At 38.1% G+C, this 22,295-nt stretch overlaps 2 protein-coding genes across 6 annotated transcripts in view; one reads left to right on the top strand and one right to left on the bottom strand.

Moving 5' to 3' along the window:
• Nucleotides 1-1,285: 1,285 nt before the first annotated feature.
• LOC114360839 (probable beta-hexosaminidase fdl) lies at nucleotides 1,286-2,111 on the bottom strand. The gene has a single exon (XM_028315660.1). The coding sequence runs from the start codon at nucleotides 2,099-2,101 to the stop codon at nucleotides 1,286-1,288; it is 816 nt and encodes a 271-aa protein (XP_028171461.1). The 5' UTR covers nucleotides 2,102-2,111.
• Nucleotides 2,112-11,066: 8,955 nt separating this feature from the next.
• LOC114360822 (proton-coupled folate transporter) overlaps nucleotides 11,067-22,295 on the top strand; it is a 38,834-nt gene continuing 27,605 nt past the window's right edge. The window contains exons 1-4 of one of the 5 annotated variants that reach the window (XM_028315641.1): nucleotides 11,084-11,248; nucleotides 18,975-19,169; nucleotides 19,295-19,432; nucleotides 19,938-20,112. In XM_028315641.1, coding sequence (XP_028171442.1) covers nucleotides 19,938-20,112 — 175 coding nt within the window. In that variant the 5' untranslated portion in view covers nucleotides 11,084-11,248; nucleotides 18,975-19,169; nucleotides 19,295-19,432. Of the gene's footprint in view, nucleotides 11,249-18,974; nucleotides 19,170-19,294; nucleotides 19,433-19,490; nucleotides 19,673-19,937; nucleotides 20,113-22,295 lie in introns of those variants that run through there. The other 4 variants (XM_028315637.1, XM_028315640.1, XM_028315638.1 and 1 more) reach the window with 4 other exon arrangements.

The raw sequence follows: 22,295 nt of genomic DNA, 5'->3' as shown, positions 1-22,295 counted from the left end.
AATTCGGATAGTTACTTTAAAGTTCCTATCCTCTTTAGGGTAATTATTTTCACAATAATTAAACTTACAAAGCACGTTCAAACTTTTCTCATACTCTAATAGGTGTAGTTCTACTAGCACGGACGTAGCTATAGCATTGACAAGGGGGGCGGAGTCCCTCATTGTAAAAAAACAGATTTGACCTACACGTAACCAAGCAAAGTAAAAGAAATCAAGAAAATACTTATTACGCGTTACTTCATACGCGTGAAAGCCCATTTTCGTAACATTTTTCATTTTTGCTCTGCACCTATTACTCGTAGCGTGATGGTATATAGCCTATAATACTAGCTTTCCGCCCGCGGCTTCGCCCGCGTGGAATTTTGTCTGTCACAGAAAAACTTTATCGCGCGCGTCCCTGTTTCAAAATCCGGGATAAAAACTATCCTATGTTCTTTCCCGGGACTCAAACTATCTCTATGCCAAATTTCATCAAAATCGGTTGCGAGGTTTAAGCGGGAAAGCGTAACAGACAGACAGACAGACAGAGTTACTTTCGCATTTATAATATTAGTTGGGATCTATAGCCTTCCTCGATAAATGGGCTATCTAACACTGAAAGAATTTTTCAAATAGGAGTGGTAGTTCCTGAGATTAGCGCGTTCAAGTAAAGAAACAAACAAACTCTTCAGCTTTATAATACTAGTATAGATTTTAAGTGTTTAATATTAACATCCAATTACTTCGGCAGTATTTGTTGAATAATAAAGCCAACCCAACGAGACCCTACGAAGTCACCAGGCACCTCCAGGCACGGATTTTTTATTAATACTATTTTTTAAGAAATAACGGTGAAACGTACCCTTATATTTCAAAAAGTTTTACCAACCTATTTTTACTGTGTATCCAAACGCAATTCGTTCAAAACTTAATGTTGTTTTTAAATACAAATTATTTTTGTTATTTTACATTATATTACAATTAGATAACTATTTATTATTTTATTTATTAATTGTCATTTTGTCATTGATCACGGCGAGATGGATAATCTCATTGGAATAATCTAGTTTCTGAACGAATCTTTAGTGAAGCTTCCCGGAAACGGATACATTTCGGACGTACTTACATAATATCCGTTTCCTACTTCTAAAAGTTGTGCCTCGAATAGATAAACTTTATCGATTGAGTTAAGGGGAATTTTCATACAATGCCACGCCTTTCATACAATAAAATTNAAACTTGTACTATTATGTAAGCGTCGACTGTTAAATAATAGAATCTTGTTTTAAATTAATTTATTATCTAACTAAACGCAAGTGTAAGTATTGTGGGTACACCATAACGACCAAATAGGCGCTGCCTTGATACCACGTTCGACTAGACGTGACCGATGTACGTCGAGGCGAGCGTGGACAGGCCTCGTAGCACCCTCCGCCCGGTCGGTCCAGAGCCTCTCGGCCAGGGCCGCAGCCCGGGGCCACACGCGGCCGTCTAAGCCCCCACCACTCAGCGATGACGACCATACCGTTGCTTCTCCTCCTTCTACCCGCCATAAAGAATTTCGGGCCCACGGTCGGTATTCATAAACACGCTGCCACGAATTAAACGGCACCCCTCCACTATCCTCATGCCAAGACCCTAATCCGCTGTTCAAATCCCAAGCATCTTCATGGGAAATAACAGTCCGAACACCGCTCACGTGCTTATGTGCCCACGCTACGTTCCGAGACTGCAAACCGATGCAACGAATATAATCTTTCAACTCCCCCTTTATTCGATCACTCAAGTGGGATGTCCACATCAGAGTCAGATTTGGTGATTTCCCGTTTGCGAACTCAAGTCGTTGCAAAGCTGACCGAGTGAACTCCAGCCAAAGATTCATCGGATCGCTGTCATTAAAATGTTCCTCCCAGCACCGCTCCGATACATCATCGCCACCAATGTGGAAAATGTCATCTACTCCTGTTAGCTGAATTATTTCGGCGTATACTCTTTCAAGCAGCTCAAATACGCGAGGGTTGCGCGGATTGAGTTGTCCACAAGGCGGGTCGTTGCAGTACGCGCTCCAGGGTTCTGCATCAATACAATGCGCGAGTGTTCGGAACCCAGAGCCGTCCCCCATGCCCAGGCGCGGCCTACGTGCGCCGGAGTATCNAACTAGCCTATTTCAATTATGACGCGGATTCCTCGTAATCTCGCTCTACGCACCACAGCTCGGATATCATCTGGCGAGTACATTGCACTGACCCCATAAGCTCCAAAAATTGAAAACTGCGGAACGCTACTTAACTGTAACGAAAATGCTTGAGAGTCGCTCGCATGCCAGTGAAACGTATTCAACTTGCAAGCGCCCATTGCATCTATCGTCCGTATTATATCATTTACTGGATAGAAGGTTCGAGCCGTATCTAGAAGTAGACCACGGTAGCTAAAACGTGGCGCATCTTCTATTTTTGCAGCTTCTAGAATAAGGAGAGTGCCCCGATAAGAATCTAACCATATCAATTGGGACAATGTTTCGAATGCGTGCCGAATACCACAAAAGGATTGTGCAAATATGTCTACTATTAGTGAGGTTCCCACGGTAGTTTTGGGGCGCAAGGCTAGTCGGTATCTTTCGTCTGTATTGATGCGCATACGAGGATCACTGGTGCCATTCAAATTTACTCGAACTTGGACACTTCGCCATTCTTCGAAACCGCGTTCTTTTCGCTCTAATGCCTTTAAATCATTGCGAAGCAACTGAAAAGCGTCCTCTATGTGATTTCTTGTTATTTCAGAGACTGTACTATGAGCTATTTGCAGTTGTATAAGGTCTGTCCGGACAGGAACTGCTGTGGTTGATAAGCTGACTTGACCAGTCGGCTGTGGCCAAATCTGCATGGAGGCACACAACATGTTACAGGTTGTTAGAGACTGCATCTTGCTCGTCTCTCTCACTGATATAGGTACACACTTTTCGTTTATGCACTCCCAAGTCCATAATGGCAAATTGGTTCTGCAGGAGAAAGAGGAATTCCGATAAATTACTTAAATAAATAAAAACGTAATAAAATACAAATTCTTATTTAATACTCACGTCTGTAAAGTAATTTCCCAAAAGTTTGAAAAAAGTAAAATAAAAAGCTTAAAACAATACATGAGTGTTTAGACGTCCGTGTTAAATTTTCGTATAAATAAGCGACAAGCTTTTATAACATTTTCGAAACTTGCAAAATAACATTTTATGGCATTTCATCATCTTTGTATCAAAATAAAAATGACAATCTTTCAATGTCTCTCAACAGATTGACAGCCACGTGCTTGCGCGCGTCGACATTTATAAACACTTAGGGATGTCCAAGCATCAATTAGAAACTGTACCTATCCCACAATATTTTTTTGACTAAAATAGTGAGACACATTATACACTCGGCATCAAATAAATGTGTCATGCNAAAGTGCTTTTTAAGAGCCTATATAAATGACTTTTTAGTTTTTTTCATATAACTCTTAACTTTCACAATTCGTATTCGTGCTAGGGAAGAAATGCCAAACTTTTGCGTATTTTCCTTTAAATAGAGATCTGAAATGTTGAATCTCCCATAGGATAATAAATTAATTCATATCATTTTTTTAAACGAGCCATAGACTATGAACCATAGAGCAATGATTCTCATCGACAAAAATATCGATAGTGTCTCAGCGCCATCAGCTGTTACACAAATGTCATTACCTCGTCCCCCTCAGGAAATGGCGAAATTTTTTTGTATGGAAATAAACGCGCGCTGCTACTCCTGTTATTTCTGCTCTCTGTTTAAAGTTCCTATCCTCTTTAGGGTAATTATTTTCACAATAATTAAACTTACAAAGCACGTTCAAACTTTTCTTTTATTCTAATAGGTGTAGTTCTACTAACACGGACGTAGCTATAGCATTGACAAGGGGGGCGGAGTCTCTCATTGTAAAAAAACAGATTTGACCTACACGTAACCAAGCAAAGTAAATAAAATCAAGAAAATACTTATTGCGCGTTACTTCGTACGCGTGAAAACCCATTTTCGTAACATTTTTCATTTTTGCTCTGCACCTATTACTCGTAGCGTGATGGTATATAGCCTATAGCCTTCCTCGATAAATGGGCTATCTAACACTGAAATAATTTTTCAAATCGGAGTGGTAGTTCCTGAGATTAGCGCGTTCAAGTAAAGAAACAAACAAACTCTTCAGCTTTATAATATTAAGAATAGATTTTAAGTGTTTAATAATTAACATCCAATTACTTCGGCAGTATTTGTTGAATAATAAAGCCAACCCAACGAAGTCACCAGGCACCTCCAGGCACGGATTTTTTATTAATACTATTTTTTAAGAAATAATGGTGAAACGTACCCTTATATTTCAAAAAGTTCTACCAACCTATTTTTACTGTGTATCCAAATGCAATTCGTTCAAAACTTAATGTTATGTTTTTAAATACAAATTATTTTTGTTATTTTACATTATATTACAATTTGAGTAATTTAAAAATGATAGATAACTATTTATTTATTAATTGTCATTTTGTCATTGATCACGGCGAGATGGATATAGTTCCAAAATACTGGACTGTCCTATCGATGACATTGACAGTGGGGCGCCACCGTCAATACCGGATCGCTGGTTCCGATTTCTGCCATGTTGGAAACCATATAGTTGAACGATGGTAGCGCCCCCCTGTCATTGAGTTTGGTGGGACAGTTCAGCGTGGGTCATCTATAATCTCATTGGAATAATCTAGTTTCTGAACGAATCTTTAGTGAAGCTTCCCGGAAACCGATACATTTCGGACGTACTTACAAAATATCCGTTTCCTAGTTCTAAAAGTTGTGCCTCGAACAGATAAACTTTATTATCGATTGAGTTAAGGGGAATTTTCACACAATGCCACGCCTTTCATACAATAAAATTATTATTCGGCATGTGACGATGCACAGCATCTGGTGAGAGATGCGTCTACTTCCGGTGTAGTTTTTTACCATTTTATACCTTAAATGACGTCATTTCCGTAATTATTTAATAGGAATTGATTTGACTTACTTCCGTTTGCCGCCATTTTAGTCACCTGGGGCCGAGCTTGCTCGGAGTTCTTCATAGCGTCTTTAACTTCCAAACTAGCAACATCGTAAGCAGAAACTCTGCTCAGATTTTTACTGAAATAATTTATTTCTCAACGTTCTTATACTAAGTTTAAAATTAAAAAGTGCAATTGACCGCGCGTGTGTGACCGCGAACGACATGTACGTCATGTACGTGGTGGTTGGCGCCAAAGGGGACGAGTGTCTTCCGGACGACGAGCAGGTGGACCCAGAGCGTCGGATACCGGAGAAACTCGGACCCCGGCGAGATTCAAAACGGATGAAACGAGGTACGTGGGATTCTGATAGTTTTAACACTCTTTCCGATCAAATGAGCATTCTCGCGAATCTCTATATTGTATAAATAAATTAAATAACGGCGGCCCCGTCAGCCCCAATCGCAAACATTACCAATCAAAATACGTTGTTAGCATCACCACAATCGAACGATAACTCTTTCTGGTACGAGTTTCTTAATAAATACCCCTTTAAAAAGGCTCATTGTGCTCATAAAATAAAGCACCTACAAATGCTTTACCACATCAACAAAGCACATTAAACTACAACTATTAGTAGACTGGGCGGCCACCCCCAACACTGAGCCAGCTTACAGCTTGAATGATTAAATTCTAATGTTTTTTGCAAATCAAGAAGCTTAATAAGTATGACAAAATGTGCTAAGTGCATCGAACATGTATACCTACTTCTATTTTGCAACAACATATAAATTGTAATGTGACATGCAATAAACGTTTTTGAATTTGAATTTGAACATGTCACGAGCGTATCCTGGCTAAAATGCCTAATAAGCATTGTGCGAGAAGCACCCTCCCAGTGCTGGATTTTTGTTCGGCAAAATCACCCTGTGCTCGTACTGGTGATATCTAAAAAATAATCCGACCTTGGTTCTCTAGCCGGTCACTTCAAGCAAAATCAAAACATAATAATATCTTTATTTGCTTAGACTGATTAAATTAGTTCTTACAAATCGTCAAATACTAATAAGTAAGTAACCTTTACCTACACATATTATTATCTTTAAAGCAAATACATAAGCCTCAAAATAACTCCCTTCGATTTAGAACAAAAAGCCAAGGATTCCAAATCAGTCCTTTCAGGTCCCCTTGACGACCAATAAATCAAATGACCATCCACTCAGCAAATTCTATGGAAGCTGCCTTTGAGCGTACCTATCTTGGGCATTGGCAGGCGTCATCATTCTGCGGAGGTCAACCTGTTACCTGACAATGGTTCCAGGGATGCGTCTGCCATTCACCTCCAAGAAATGGCAATGCCAGATTTTGTATGGAAGGTGGCGTCTTTTTTTTTTCGCGCGGCCATCGACCAAACTTTGTTTTTTGATTACAAAATAGTGTAATAAACCAAACTTACTATGGCATGTATACCTCTAAACTCAGTCTGAACTGAGTTACGAGCATTAGAAGTTTAATGATTTTCATACTAGATTAGCTTTTTGCGCGCAAGTTTTGTAAGAAATTGCAACAAAATATTGCGCTATTTTTTTATTGCGCTGATTCTGCTGCATACTGATGTCTGGAGTCTTTAATGGATGGTATTGTGTGTTTACACATACAATGTCATTATTTTGTTGCAATTTCTTTCAAAACTTGCGCGCAAACAGCAAATCTAGTATGAAAATCATCAAACTTCTGATGCTCGTAACTCAGTTCAGACTGAGTTTAGAGGTATACATGTCATAGTAAGTTTGGTTTATTACACTATTTTGTAATCAAAAAACAAGGTTTGGTCGATAGCCGCGCGAAAAAAAAAAGACGCCAATTTCCGGCATTGTCTTTTATTAATGCGAGTCATTTCTACTAGTATTTAAGTATCTTAATCTGTAAGTCTAGATATTAGCACGTTACTACCTTGTTTAATATACCACGCAATTTTGTATACCCATTCTTGTAAGATACACCATACAAGAATGCGTGGTAAATTCAGTGAACTGCTCCTGAATCAAATGTACCTACTACTGCTTTTTCTATTTATTTATATTAACCGGCAGACAGTGGTGACTGACTGAGTTTGTTGCGGCGCTTCTTCTCAGCACTTGCCAAATGTTGGTCTCGAAGCGCTGGTATAAAAAGATTATGAGACATGAAGAGGTTCCTTAAGAGCAAAATGACGATTTGTAAGAACTATATAATAGTCTAAACGAATAAAGAAATTTTGACTTTGACTTTGAGATCGAATCAGAAATGAAGAGATCCGTAAACGAACTAAGTAAAGTCGCTGACATAGCCCGACGGATTAGCAAGCTGAAGTGGCAATGGGCAGGGCACATAGGACGCAGAGCTGACGGCCGATGGGGCAGCAAGGTTCTGGAGTAGAGGCCACGTACCGGAAAACGCAGCGTGGGACGTCCACCCACAAGGTGGACCGACGACCTGATAAAGGTAGCAGGAAGGCGCTGGCTGGCTGCAGGCTGCTACTAACCAGGCAGCATTGGGGGAGGCCTATGTTCAGCAGTGGACATCCTATGGCTGAGATGATGGTGATCCAGAGCCTTGCTGCCCCATCGGCCGTCAGTTCTGTGTACCTAATATGTGCCCTGCCCATTTCCACTTCAGCTTATTTTTTTTTTATGTGATAGGAGGCAAACGAGCAAACGGATCACCTAATCTAATCTATTTATTACAGATATTTATGCGTTTTGGGTCGTATTCAGTTCATTTACGGATCTCCTCATGTCTGATTCGATCTCGTAAAAAAACACCGAGCATATTAGCCCTCTCCATAACACGCTGTGCAACTTTGAGCTTGTTTGGGAGCTAGATTCTCAAGATTGTTGACAATATGTCTACCTCGCACAAAAGATTCAGCTACGTAGATTCAATTTCGAGAAAGAGGTCAATCGTCGCATCCAACGCGGCTGGGCAGCATTCAGTAAACTACGCAACATCTTTTCATTCAAAATATCTCAGTACCTAAAGACGAAAGTCTACAACCAGGTGTGCGTGTGCTATCAATGATGATAATAGGTACGGCTCAGAAACGTGTCCTCTCACTATGGGCTGTTGATTAGATACAAATATTGCCTTTAAAGTTGGTAAAAAAGGGAGTAAAATTAAAATAGGGGATGAATTTTTTTGTGGAAATTCCATTTCACATAGTATTCATGCTCATGAGATTCGCTTCACTCACTCACTTCTCATTTCACATGTGTTTTTTTTCTTGGTGCCCGCTTTGGGCCAGTCTCCCCTAAATGTTCCGAAAGGAAATTTTAAATTTGCCGTAAATCGGTTTATACTAAATCAAATAAAAAATTGAGTATAGTAGATTTGTATACATTTAATATACATTTTTATGGGCTTATAAACGAATTCAGAAACCTTCAGTAACGAAATCTTCTAGGTGGTCCCGCTAGGGAGTATGCTCTCCGGCGGGACCACTTTGAATTAATGTTTACAACAAAACTATAGATATACATTTTTTTTAACTAAGTCTACAATTATATACATATTTTATACATTTCTTTCGTATATATTATATGTACCTACGTTAAGGTGGTCCCGCCCCAGAGCATGACACGATGTCCTGCGCCGGCTCAGTTTGAATAGACTTTGGTATTATAGTGGGCTGAAGGCCATTAATACAGTTACAAGACTGTTTTTTTGATAAGGACTCAAAACGCTCAGTGTTGTAATTGCATAGGTCAACAAGTTTGGAAGTGGCCAGTACATGTTCATTGATTTGTTTCTGTGCAATTTCATATCGAGATTTGAACTGTTTAAGATAAAGTTCCAAGTCATCTATTTTCTCATGTAAGATTAAAGTATTATCATCGTACAACTTTTTGGGCATAGCGTAGCCATATAAAAAAAAAAGTTTGATTTTTGGATTTTTTGGCACTTGACGTTTTAAAGTCGTGGGACGTTAATTTATTGATTGTTTGTGCTATAAATTCGCACCATTGAAGCCATTATACAGAATATTAATAATAATTCTAAGCGCTAGAAATAGCTACTATGTTAATTAAATTTCGTTTGAGTATTACCAACGCAAGTAAATTCTGAAATGTACAAATACTTACTCGAGTAATTAGTTGATTTCTGAGTATGAGTTTATTGGAACAGGTGTAGTAAATAATTTTATCATTTCTCTTACTTTTAACAAAAATAATAACTCAGATGCAGCGTGCGATATAGACAGGTATGTAAATTTTCCTAATTACATATTACACAACAATCCACACCAATAGACTTAAAATGATTTTCGCAGCTAAATGAACTAACTAGGTACCTACTAACCAAATGAATTTCGTGCCTAAATGAAAACAACGCGAAATAATTATCACTTCTCCCTATTGTTGTTTTAGTTTAATTACGTAAGTAAATACATAGTACTTAAGTTATTCGTAACGTCATGTAGATTTGATCTTCTGTCCCCAGGAATATAAATTATTCAATATGAAGACTATTATGAACCAGTTATGCCTCACTGCAAATCATTGTTGCTTTTGCATGTCGCTAAAGGTCGGCACGATCATAATTGCTTTCTTGGGGCTCTTACCCAGCATGTACTACATATTGCTGCTCACCGTTGGAGACAAGGTATTCGAGACTTACGGAATAAACGACGACGCGGCGACGTATCTCATACACATCTACGCGGCGGGGGGCGTGCTCATGGCTGCCATACACATCATCCTCATAGTAGCCGCCTTCACTTACAACGAAAAATTAATACTAATGTATCTATGGTTCTGTCTCGTATATTTCTTTGTTGATGTACTACTCGCAATAATTATAAGTATTATGGCTTTTATAAATGATCTTTGGTTTGTTGGTTTGGGGCTAATTGTGTTCGTCTCTATTTATTGGTTATGTTTATATTTCTTCGTATTTCCTGTAGTAAATGGATTCCGGAGAAGTATAACTACAGTAGTTATTATATTAGCGTAATGAAATTATTTTCTGTAACTGTTAATATTATATTTTCTGAATATAATGATTCTACCTATGTATTTTCCTTTTTGTTGTTGGAGCCCATCCCCAAACTGTGGCACGTACCGAATCGTAACCGGATCGCTGCCGTTTTACGACTGTCATCCCGTTCCCCACTATTTGCACGCACTAGCTGTAATAAACACAAAATCACAGGCTCACAGCATACCTACTTTTACGCTCCGTAACGTGGTCTGTTTGTAGAGTTTTACACGGCTCCATTTTGGAAATTCGTTTAAGTAATTAAACTTGAGCTACAAGGAGCTTATTTACTCTTCTATTACCTACTACTCAAATTGCTGAATGAAGATGTACGATCTCATTGAATTTTGAGGTGACAATAGTCCAACGGTGAAGGTGTCAGACTGGTCGAACGGTCGAACCCCGCCGCCGCGTATAGTTCCAAAATACTGAACTGAGCCCCGATTACGGTAACTTTTAACGTCTACAATCAGTGGCGGCGTAGCATGGGTTGGCACCTGGGGCGGTACACCCCCCCCGAAGGACAATCGCACCCCCCCCCTCATCATGACTTGCCATGCAGATGCGCCAGTGAGTACTAATCTGCGGACTTGTGTCACCCCCTGATGCTTGGCACCCGGGGCGGACCGCCCCCACCGCCCCCCCCTTACGCCGCTACTGTCTACAATCCAGACGCGTTTCTGATTCTGCAATACGATTGGTCAAAACAGCTGATGTACGCTGTTAAACGACCAATCGTATCGCAGAATCGAGAAGCGTGTCTGGATTGTTGACGTTAATAAAAGTTATAATACCGTATATACCGTAATCGGGGCTCTGTCTGTGGTCCTATGCATGACATTGACATATTATAGTTGAACGATGGTAGCGCCCCCCTGTCATTGAGTTAGGTGGGACAAATTCAGCGTGGGTCATCTATATCTGTGCTGTATATTTATGGCTGTATATTAAAAAAATGCAGTGACAGATACTGTCAAAGTCAATGTGACATAATAAAACCACAAACATCATTCATTCATTTTTTTGACAATTTGACATTCTTCTCAAAGCGGGATTTCGGTATGGCCGGTCCATGTGTTTTAAAAAATTTGTAAACTTTATTTACTTTCGATTAATAATATGTGAACGTAATCCATAATTGCAGTTTTTATTATTTTGTTTTTGAGAGTTCCAATATTAATTTACACAATGGAGCCCGACAAGGAAGAAACTTACAGAGTGGTAAGTAGTTTTTTGTAAATATTTTCTGAAATGTTGAGTTGAGGTAAATTATCTTACGTACGCTAAAGATCTTTCAAAGGCGCACTAAATGCTTTTATTTGATTAATTTCGGTTTAATTGCCTTAATTTTCTTAATTAGTTTACCTCCTGAAAAGTTTAGTAATCTAGAAAGTAATTTAATGTTTTAGACATGATTTTGAAGCTGCTGAGACCTAATCCATGTGCAGATTCATTATTGCGGAAGTCTAAGGCTACGGCCGGATACTCGCGACACCCCCACTCGGGCGATGACGGAACGCTGCGTAGGTTTTAGTGGGTATACCCGGTATACGTCCTGAAAAGGACGGAGCAGCCCCCTTTTCAGGGCGCTAGGAATCTCCCACACTCCACCCTGTCTTCCGGCAGTGGTGACGGTGCGCAAAGGCCAAAGCATTTCCTCTGCAATATAAAAGAAGTGCAGATTCATTGGTGTTTATTATGTCTTACTCAAACCATTAGTTTATAATTTTTCATTATGAATATTACCTTAAAATGACCTTTTTTACCTTAAAATTCTTGTGTCTCTGAAGTTGCTTAGCCGGTTCTTATAAAATTTTGTGTGACATGTCATTATCATACCCCTATTATTATTATTGGTTTTTGGGCCTTTATTTGCGCCAACTCGACCAGGTTTGATCTATTGTGGCAGCCCTTGTCTTTAAAGTTCACTGCTTAGTCCCGTTGAGTCTATAAATTTCCAGATTCTTTGGAGCATGATATCTGCTATCTCATCCGGTCATCATACCCCTAGGTGCATAACAAAGTTTGCTGGGTAGTAGCTAGTTATTGTTTTGGAGTAAATGTTTTATAGTCTATCCAATATAGCTTGATTAGAATGACAGCTGCCATCAAAAGTAACGACNCTATAGTGATAGGCATTTTGATGAAGGAATTTGCCTTATTCGCGATTGCATGCGCGACTCTGGCGCATATCCGGCTCACTGTCGGCTGACTTAGGCCATGGAGGTCACCAGCATCATCTTGTACCTGAAAATGTATGAAAATAATTATAGCAGCCACGACAAAGGGATAAAATAAAACACTTTTTTGTGCTTACCTCACGACGTCCCCAACATCTTATGGCCACTAAAACTTGCAGTTCAGGACACGTGCCACCACCTCTAGCGCTCTGAACCAGATCATCTTCCACCAAATCTATGATGGTGCGCACTGTGTCCTTATTGAACCTATATTTTATTTTAAAATTTAGGTCCCGCAAATCGAATGGGTTGCTTCGTTGGCGGTAGAGCTTTCTACGTCGCGCTGGGTCGGCATTATTGGCTAAATGCACAATTGCATTTATAGCATTCATTTTCACAAGCAAGGATCACAGCAAGGATATTTTGAATAAATAAACCAACGAAGTGACATTCATATGAAATGACATTTATAAAAGTTAGGTTAAAATAGGTTTATTAGAGCTTTAAACAAGGCCCGAGCTCTCGATAACTTATCACACAGTTATAAGAGGATTTTAGCGCTAAATGACGATTATGAATAACAATTTTTATCAAACGTTTTATAAACCTCTAATAAGCATTTGATAAAATGTGAAAAATGATTATGAATAAGACCGTTAATGTTTAACAATAGAACGACGAGAAATTGAGATATTATCGATAATTTATTGAGTAAATTGATTTCAGGCTCTGATATTATAACAAAATGTAAAAATTCGAAACATATTTTTCAATCTATGATACGTATGTCTTATACTGTTGTATTGAAGTTAGGTAGTAGTACCTCCCTATCTAACGTTAACATAACGTTCCGATTCTGAGTCAGTGTGTGTGGATCATTGACTCACAATCAGATTTCAAACAGAACGACTTAAAATTTTATTATCTGAATGAAATGGGATGACCGCTCAAGACGGATATACTTAATGACGTCTTTAATACGAGTTTTAATGCGTTTATAACTTTCATATTTTACGAGCCTTTGTTTCGGTTTATTTGGGAAATTCGAATCGAAGCCATTTCGTTCGAGCGAGAGGAACAGTAAAACAGAAGCGCTACGTGTATCCTAGGACGTTTTTATTGTAAGTGGGGCGATAAAACAAAAGACGCGAGAGGTGCATAATAAATAATAATAAACAAACGGAAGGGGAATAACTTATGCGCACATCTGCGCACTGGCGTAAATGAGGGAAAGTCAGTTGGCTCTCTGAGACTTCACACCTTATGTGACGTAATGGTAGTGATGCAATAATGCACTGTTATCGTATACCGGTGGGATTGATAAAAAAATAAACATTGTTGTGTTCCGGCAGTTGGAGGTACTCGTAACATTCTGTGTCCAGTTGTCCTCTGTAGTTCAGGATTCCCGTGAAGCTCGCTTCCACCTTCAGCCTGATCATAACTTTCCATCAGGTGAGATGGAGGGTAAGAGCTTCCTGGTTGTGAATAAAAAATCAAGTAGGTAACATGAAATGTTTATTATTTCAATCATTATAACTAGAAAAAAAAATATTCTAAAAATAAAGAAATAGACTGGAAAAGGCTCCAAGAACTCGTACCTATTCAAATTAACTATTATGGAAGTGTTTAAGCGTTATGACCCTCATAACTTACAAAGTAAGTATAAAAAAATTAAGTAAAATTTTCTATGACGTCACCAAACGCTGTCTACATTGGCCTTACCCACCAACTTCTATTGCGTCGAAGCCATCAACGTAAATATTGTACAAGACAAAAAGTGGCCAAATCGCGGCCGTCCGCGTCCTAAAGCTTTGTATGGATTACGAGGTTTTTATTGCCTCTGTAGCGGACGCCGGGCATTAGAGCCTGGCTTTTCCAGCAATGCGTGTAAATGCGATCTAGGATATAACTATATCGATGTGGTCAGGCACTGAAAGAAATAAATAAAAATGTTTATTTGATAAGGCACCCAAACAAAACATTAATTTGATCCTAAACCTCTCTAACAAAATAACTAGTTATTTTGTCAGTGTAACTAGTTATTTACAACTGCATGTCAGCCAATGCGCTGTCTTCATAATGTTTATTGCAAAGGTTCCACGTTTGCTCAGCTTCATGTACCATTGTCCGTGACATAAAACAGCACATCAGACTTAATGTCGACCCGATTGTTCAAGCGAAATAAAAGCAACTTTTACGCTTAAAATTCCTCCGAGTAACACGCTAACTACGAGTAGAAATAAATTGTACTCCTCGTAATATGAACGCGGAACCCCTACGAACGTACAGCGCTACCACTCGTAGCGCGTAGCATCTACAGTAGCAAACCAATAAAATAAACAAACTGATTAACACCCGCATTCACAAACATAACTATGAGGCGGTCTTATTCATAATAAAATGCTAACGGTCTTATTCATAATCATTTTTCACATTTTATCAAATGCTTAATAGAGGTTTATAAAACGTTTGATAAAAATTGTTATTCATAATCGTCATTTAGCGCTAAAATCCTCTTTTATCTGTGTGATAAGTTATCGAGAGCTCGGGCCTTGTTTAAAGCTCTAATAAACCTATTTTAACCTAACTTTTATAAATGTCATTTCATATGAATGTCACTTCGTTGGTTTATTTATTCAAAATATCCTTGCTGTGATCCTTGCTTGTGAAAATGAATGCTATAAATGCAATTGTGCATTTAGCCAATAATGCCGACCCAGCGCGACGTAGAAAGCTCTACCGCCAACGAAGCAACCCATTCGATTTGCGGGACCTAAATTTTAAAATAAAATATAGGTTCAATAAGGACACAGTGCGCACCATCATAGATTTGGTGGAAGATGATCTGGTTCAGAGCGCTAGAGGTGGTGGCACGTGTCCTGAACTGCAAGTTTTAGTGGCCATAAGATGTTGGGGACGTCGTGAGGTAAGCACAAAAAAGTGTTTTATTTTATCCCTTTGTCGTGGCTGCTATAATTATTTTCATACATTTTCAGGTACAAGATGATGCTGGTGACCTCCATGGCCTAAGTCAGCCGACAGTGAGCCGGATATGCGCCAGAGTCGCGCATGCAATCGCGAATAAGGCAAATTCCTTCATCAAAATGCCTATCACTATAGGAGAGCAGGAAAGAATTAGTGCCAAATTTAGAGCAATTAAAAATTTTCCTGGGGTGATAGGAGCCATAGATTGCACCCACATTAAAATTAAAAAAACCGGAGGTGACTATTTTCGACGACAGTGCTTCCAATAAAAATGTTAATTTCGTGTAAATGCAGCGTTAAATTACACCAATAAGTAGTAATTCGAAATTATAAAAATCAAGCTAGAGTATTAACGACGTCTCTACAAGGTTATCTCGAGTTACAAAAATGTTAGTGATGGGACATATCGACAAATGTCATATTAAATTAAAACAAATTTTTTAACATATTTAACTAATTTTTTTTCTAACTAATTTTTAACATTTAAGTCAAGTTATACGTTTTTCTAAATGTTCACTAAACAAAAAACATTTCATTCTTAAATAATCAAACGTTGGAAATCAATCACCGGTATTTTTTTGGGTATTCATAGCACCGTTGCTCTAGAAGAGATGCCCACCGCCCTCTAGCGAGAGGAAAAAACCACTGAAGAACACTGATGATAATGACTACGACTTAGGTTGTACACCCTTGACATGAATTTTAAATTTTACTGTCTTTAAATTTAAATTATAATTGACATTTTTATGAATAAAGATATGAAGAAAAATTGGGTGCATTTTTTTATATAATTTTTTCGAAAACTTATCGATACATCTATGTGAACCGTACGAAACATACCCAGCACTAGTCACATTCGTTTGATAGATGTCATTCTAATCAAGCTATATTGGATAGACTATAATGACAACTAAATGTGTTTCGTCATTTGTTAAGTCCTCACTGCAGAAGCATAACCTGCCATTATGTTGGCCTGATAATGGCTTATTTGTCCCTCAACCACTTTTTACAACATTGATATTCTATGTGTACCTACCTAGGGTTGCTGGCTTTAGCCAGACATGTTTATTCTTTATGGACTTGTCCGTCCGTTTTTTTATGTTCAGCTACCGATTCGAATATGATAGTTCTCACTCCTGAACTGTAAAATGTCCGGGCAAATGAAGCACCGAGTCCGGCTTTTTTGTTTTTGGACCTAGCAACCCTACGTGTACCAAAAAAATATACAGGGTGTCCCATAAATCAACGTCAAGCTGGAACTTGGTGTTGAGGCTAGTTGTGCTGGTTATCAGAAAAATATAAAAAAAATCTATTTGGTATTGTTTCAAAATAATAGGTATTTAAAAAAAATACAAATTCTACTCCCGGTGACGGTCTCTTTACTCATGTTGCCACAAATCTTCACTTTTTCCAAAATTTTTTTTGTTATGTAATCCTGAATAATGCTTCTCTAAATCGTTATCAAAATTATAAGACCAGGCTGCAGCTTGGTTGAAAAAAATACATTTTTTCCAAAAAAAAACAGAACAAAAGAGGTTTTTGGAAAAAGTAAAGATTTGTGGCTAAATGAGTAAAAAGACCGTCACCAGGAGTAGAAGTTTTTGATTACTTTTAAATGCCTATTATTTTGAAAAAAATCGACATCGTTTTTTTTTTTCTGATAACCAGCACAACTTGCCTCAATACCCAGTTCCGGCTTGACATTGATTTGTGGGACACCCTGTATAAATAAGTAGTTGACATACATGAATATACCTTTATCAAAAATAGCAAATATAAGTGCAACAATCTATGTTAGTATAATTTAACTAATTTATAATATCAAGTTAATCAATAAATTAATATGCAATACCATATAGGTAGCTTAGAGTATTTTAAACATGAACAGCAAAAAATATTGATTTTAAACACAATTCAATTTTAGAGCATTTATTTCTAATATGATAACCATACTACGGTAATACTATCATAACCAAACTACATACTATTTGTATAAAGTAAAATATCAAATAACACAATGTTATTTGTAATTTGAGCAATAAACTACAGTAATGAGAGTGCTTACTTCTCTTTTGCCTGCTATTGCTTTATTATGAGAGAATAATGTTTACTGATTTCGTTTATAATTACTTTTACTTGGGAATGTTGGCTCTGATTTTCACCACATTTAATCCATGGTGTAATTTAGGTTTTTTTGCTTTGCATTTTCTGTCATGATATTCAGGGTGGAAATGATGAGTGATCTCACTCTATTATTTCTAAGCTATACAAGATATCAAAAACTTCTTATTACTGATCCTGAAAGTGCTTCATGAGCTCTTTCAAACTATATCAATAGGTTACAGAATAAACTGAAATTATCCAAAAATTCAATGTTTCCAGCTTACATAGATTTGGTACAGGCACATAATTATTAAAAAAACCTTTTGGGGAGTTTTGATATGTTACGTTCACCTCCTAACTAGTCCAACAAAAGTACGAAGTCAAAAATTGTGGTCCAAGAATTTCCCTCTGCAGCATGACTGGATTAATTTATAGGTCTATTGTTTGAATCGTAATATTTTATTACCTAGTTATGCCAGATTTCGATAAGGGCATCAAGCGAGTCTCGATTGAGACGATCTACTTATTACGTAGTTATCACATGAGTGTGTTATTTGATCTCTTGCTCTCATAGATTGTAGTGAAGAGTTTAGATAATGCCGAATTATTTATTTATCGATAAGGCCCAAAGTTGAATTTTGTGACACGCACGACACACAGGGCAAGGTTACTCAAAGGTTTATAACGTTTTGTTTGAAAAAGGAAATCGTTTATAATTAAATTTCTTTACGAATGGAACAAAACAACGGAAAGATACGAGTAGGTCAAATTCAAATCTAAAAAATTAAGATGTAGCGCTGACAATATTGTAGCACATTTATTTTGATACTAGTAGTATAATCAAAAAATATTAACTCCTGCAGCAGCAGTTTCAGATAAATAGTTAGGAATCTTATGAACTCGCTTAACTAACAGTTATATTTAGTTAGGTCGACATAAAATCTGAATCTAGAGTAAGTACAAGTAGAGCTACAGAGCTCCTTAGTAAATATTTATTACCTGGAATAAATCGTAGAATTTAAATTAAAACTCATCCCATTTTTTAACGTTGGGTAATGCTTTGCGCATACTGCGGTCGATGGGTTATGTGGGACTCTCCGGGTCTGGGTTAGGCGGGGCCTGCCCACTAAAACCCAACGGTGTCCACCGGAGCCCAAAGAAACGGAGCCCGAGTTATTGTCTTAGTTCGGACATTCATCCGCAGCACCGCCTCAGGCTAGAGGCTCGCTCACGAGCCACTCCAGCTCTCTCCACGTGGTCCTGGTACACAGGACCCCCGGCCCGCCGTAGCAGCTTACGGTGCTCAGTCAGCTGTGCTGATCAGAGAAGTACCGAGAGAGGCCCTCCAAAGAATGGGGCCGGGCAAAGGCCCCGCTAACCCCCACCTCTAGGGGTTTTTAAAGATATCCCTTGTATCGTGAACTGGGCAAATACCTCGACGGCCACCCAGTCAGCTCTGTGATCTAGATATGTACTCGTATTAAACAAGTTGGCTTTGTGCTTCTAAATGTTAAATAAGTGGTAATTTAGATAGGTTTTGCAATTAAAAGCTGCCCAAATATACAACAACCATTATCATCTACGAATAGAACTAAGAAAAAACATCATTGGATGCATAGCTCCAACACTAAATGCAAAAGTGGAAACAACAACTTAATGACTGTTTGGTTTGATTTCAGATTCTGCACAAAAAACCATGGTACAAATACATAACCGTCGAGCCGACGATGTTCTTCTATATGATGGCCTTTATGATAACGAGCGTGATAGAACAGACCTTTTACGTTTTCCGGGCATGCAATGTCAATCATGGTTACAGCGAGGAAATATGTTACGATATCAGCAAGTATAGCGATATAAACAACGAGGTTCAAGTAAGTAGGCAGAGTATTTGGACACTAATTTTCCTTTTGTACAGTTTTTCTTTTTTCAACTAAATTTCCAAGGATATTTTATTCGTTTATTGTTTATTTAATTGAAAATATATTTATTTAAATAGGCGCAGGTTACATTTTGCATTACAACAAAGCAAGATGTTTTAACAATAACAGTGGGCCCCAAACTAAGCAGAGCCTGTATCTTGGTGGCAATGGTGGCCCAGGCGGTGCAGTTCGCGTAAAGTGGCTGGCACAGCGCGGTACAGTTCAGCTATACCTACTTATCTTTATTAGCTAAATGTAGTTGTAAAACACATTTAAACATTTAAAGGAAGGAATAATTCTCACTACTGTTAAAAACATCTAGCCACTGCCATAAATTATTGTGGTGCTAAAGCATGATGATTATCTTACAGTATCTACAAGCTGAATTTAGATAAAATAATGTAATCTGTTTCTCCGTTGTATCTAGTTTATGATAAGAAGACGCGCACTCGTTTGTAAGTAGTTACGAAGAGGTGAATTTCGCAATTAATGCTGATGTATCAAAAACTTTCATTGCAAATACACATTGATGATGATTGATGTACAGTCAGCGTCAAATAGTTCGTCAAAAAGTTTACAACACAACCTGTATGATGACGTGTTGCGAATTTATTTGCTACTGTGGGTGTCACGAACTATTTGACGTTGACTGTACCTACACACTTCTGTAATTCTGATGTTTTTGAACTAAATAAACAATTATTTCTTTCTCACTTTTAGATGACAGTTTCAGTTTTCCACCAATGGAATGGGATCGCCAGCCATGTGGTCCCCCTGTTGTTGGCCTTCTTCATTGGGTCCTACAGCGACAAGCGAGGAAGAAAGTTTATACTCCTTGCCGGACTCATCGGAAAGCTTTATTTTTCAGCAATGATTACATTAATTACTACAAAAGGTGAGTCCAAAACTGTATACTACATGATGAGATCAATTTATGTTTTCAGCTAAAGATGCTCAACGAGCATGGCCTTGCATCTTCACATTTTAAATTAGTTAATCAATGATTGCTGTTCACTAGACGTAGTTTAATATCAATACATAATCATTTGTGGGGCAAATTAATTCTTGCAATACATTCTATACCTACCTACTTATTAAATAACAAGGAATTTGTTGATCGTGGGAAAACTGATCGTCTCACAAGGCTTAAACCGACACATATTACATTTCACTTTAACGAGCACTTGGGTACATAGCAGTGTAACATTACTAAATCTGACAAAATATGGGTAAACAACTCTCGTATCGGGTTAAGCTTATGAAATGTAAACGGACACAACTACTACCGAAAAGTCAGCGGTATAATACTAGGTGATAAAATTTTAAATAATCCCTACTAATAAATATTATAAATGCGAAAGTATATCTGTCTGTCTGTTACGCTTTCACACCTAAACCACTGAACCGAATTTGATGTGGTATACCGGGATACCGCCCCTATTGGTCATAACACACTGGTTAAATAAATGGACAATTCAACACAAAAAAAATACTTTCTCAAATTGAACCAGTAGTTCCTGAGATTAGCGCGTTCAACTAAACACAAACTCTTCAGCTTTATATTATTAGTTTAAATAATAGTACAGGGTGAATTTGCAATCATCAGTGTCAAAACTTTTAGGAGCGACTCAGAAACTCAGAATCAGTAACTTAATCGATTTACGTAAATAAAACAATCATTTTTTTTTTCATGTTTAATTTGCGCGCCGTTTCAAAATTGGCTTACGTGGATAATTTACTTCGTTCATAGAAAAATACGTCAGGTACATACAGTTAACTGCCAAGTTAGCTACTTAATAATGATGCGCGAAAATAAGCCTTAGGTACCTATCCTTTAAAACTTAAGATAATATGGGCACCCGCGAATTATATTTTCAATATTTTTTTTTGCGAAAAATACCACGATTAAAAATAAATAAGATAAAGTTAAACCCACTCCTCTGAAGGTTGGAGACTCTACACTCGAAGTTGTCGACAATTATGTATACCTGGGACAAACAGTCCAGTTAGGTAGGTCCAACTTCGAGAAAGAGGTCAATCGTCGAATCCAACTCGGATGGGCAGCGTTCGGGAAGCTTCGCCATATACTCATGTCCGAAATACCGCAGTGTCTCAAGACGAAAGTCTTCGAGCAGTGTGTGTTGCCAGTGTTGACATGGGCCTCNATGTTCCGAAGATTTCCGAAATGCGACACTTGGTGATAACATAGCTTATATGTTGCATTACATAATACAAAAGTTAATTTCTTAAGAAAGCTTGAGAATAACGAATAAAATAAAAATAAATGTTGAGCTCCATACAAAAAAAAAGGAAATTGTCAATAACTTATTAAATAATAACTTTATCAAGAAACGTTACATAACATAAAATATTCCTTTTTGGTAAAGGAACACATTGGCATATTTATTTTTTCAAAATTCGGCACTTGATTTTTGAGCGACGCTAAGTCTATGAAGCTCTAATATCAGCCCACCGTGCGCCGTTTGAGCTGGCCGTCTCGACAGGACTTCGCGGGCCCGTAAGTAATCGGCCAGTAGCCCTCGAAGGTACTGAGGCACTCTGTGATGTTGAAGTGCCTCGAGTATGGTGGAATGAGGGATGGTATTGAAAGCGTTGGCTATATCGAATGATACAGTCAACACACCCTCACCCCTCTTCCTAGCCTCTGCAGTGAGGCTTTTTAGCCTCTGAAGGGCATCAACGGTCGACCTGTCATGTAAACCAAAGCAGTAATACCAATGTTACGAAAATGAATTAGTTTCCACAATATCGAAATATGTATGACGATTGAATGTGTAAATCAAAATTAAGCGATGTTTTGAGGTGGTTTGAGTTTTGTTGCATAAAAATAATCTTTAACATTTTTTTTTTTCATTTTTTATCGGGAGTGCTGGGCCCCTGGTCATAGTGGGCCCCTAGGCACTGGCCTAAAGTGCCTTATGGATAATACGGCACTGGCTGCACAATATGTCATACATTTAAATGTCATTTTTTTACGCAGTCGCTAGCGAGCACACCTAACGTAAACTCATGGTAGGCACACGGATCGTCGTTGTAAAGTGTTAGGTAACATGGAAT

Source organism: Ostrinia furnacalis, unplaced genomic scaffold (genome assembly GCF_004193835.3).
Source record: "Ostrinia furnacalis isolate ACB-3 unplaced genomic scaffold, ASM419383v2 OfSCF5186, whole genome shotgun sequence".
In the NCBI taxonomy this organism is placed as follows: Eukaryota; Metazoa; Arthropoda; class Insecta; order Lepidoptera; family Crambidae; genus Ostrinia; species Ostrinia furnacalis.
Note: the sequence above shows the minus strand (reverse complement) of the source record. Positions and strands in the feature narration are given on the sequence as shown.

Bases quoted from the DNA above. Each gene is read 5' to 3' on its own strand.
- LOC114360839 (XM_028315660.1), bottom strand. From the start codon at position 2,101: ATGGGGGACGGCTCTGGGTTCCGAACACTCGCGCATTGTATTGATGCA.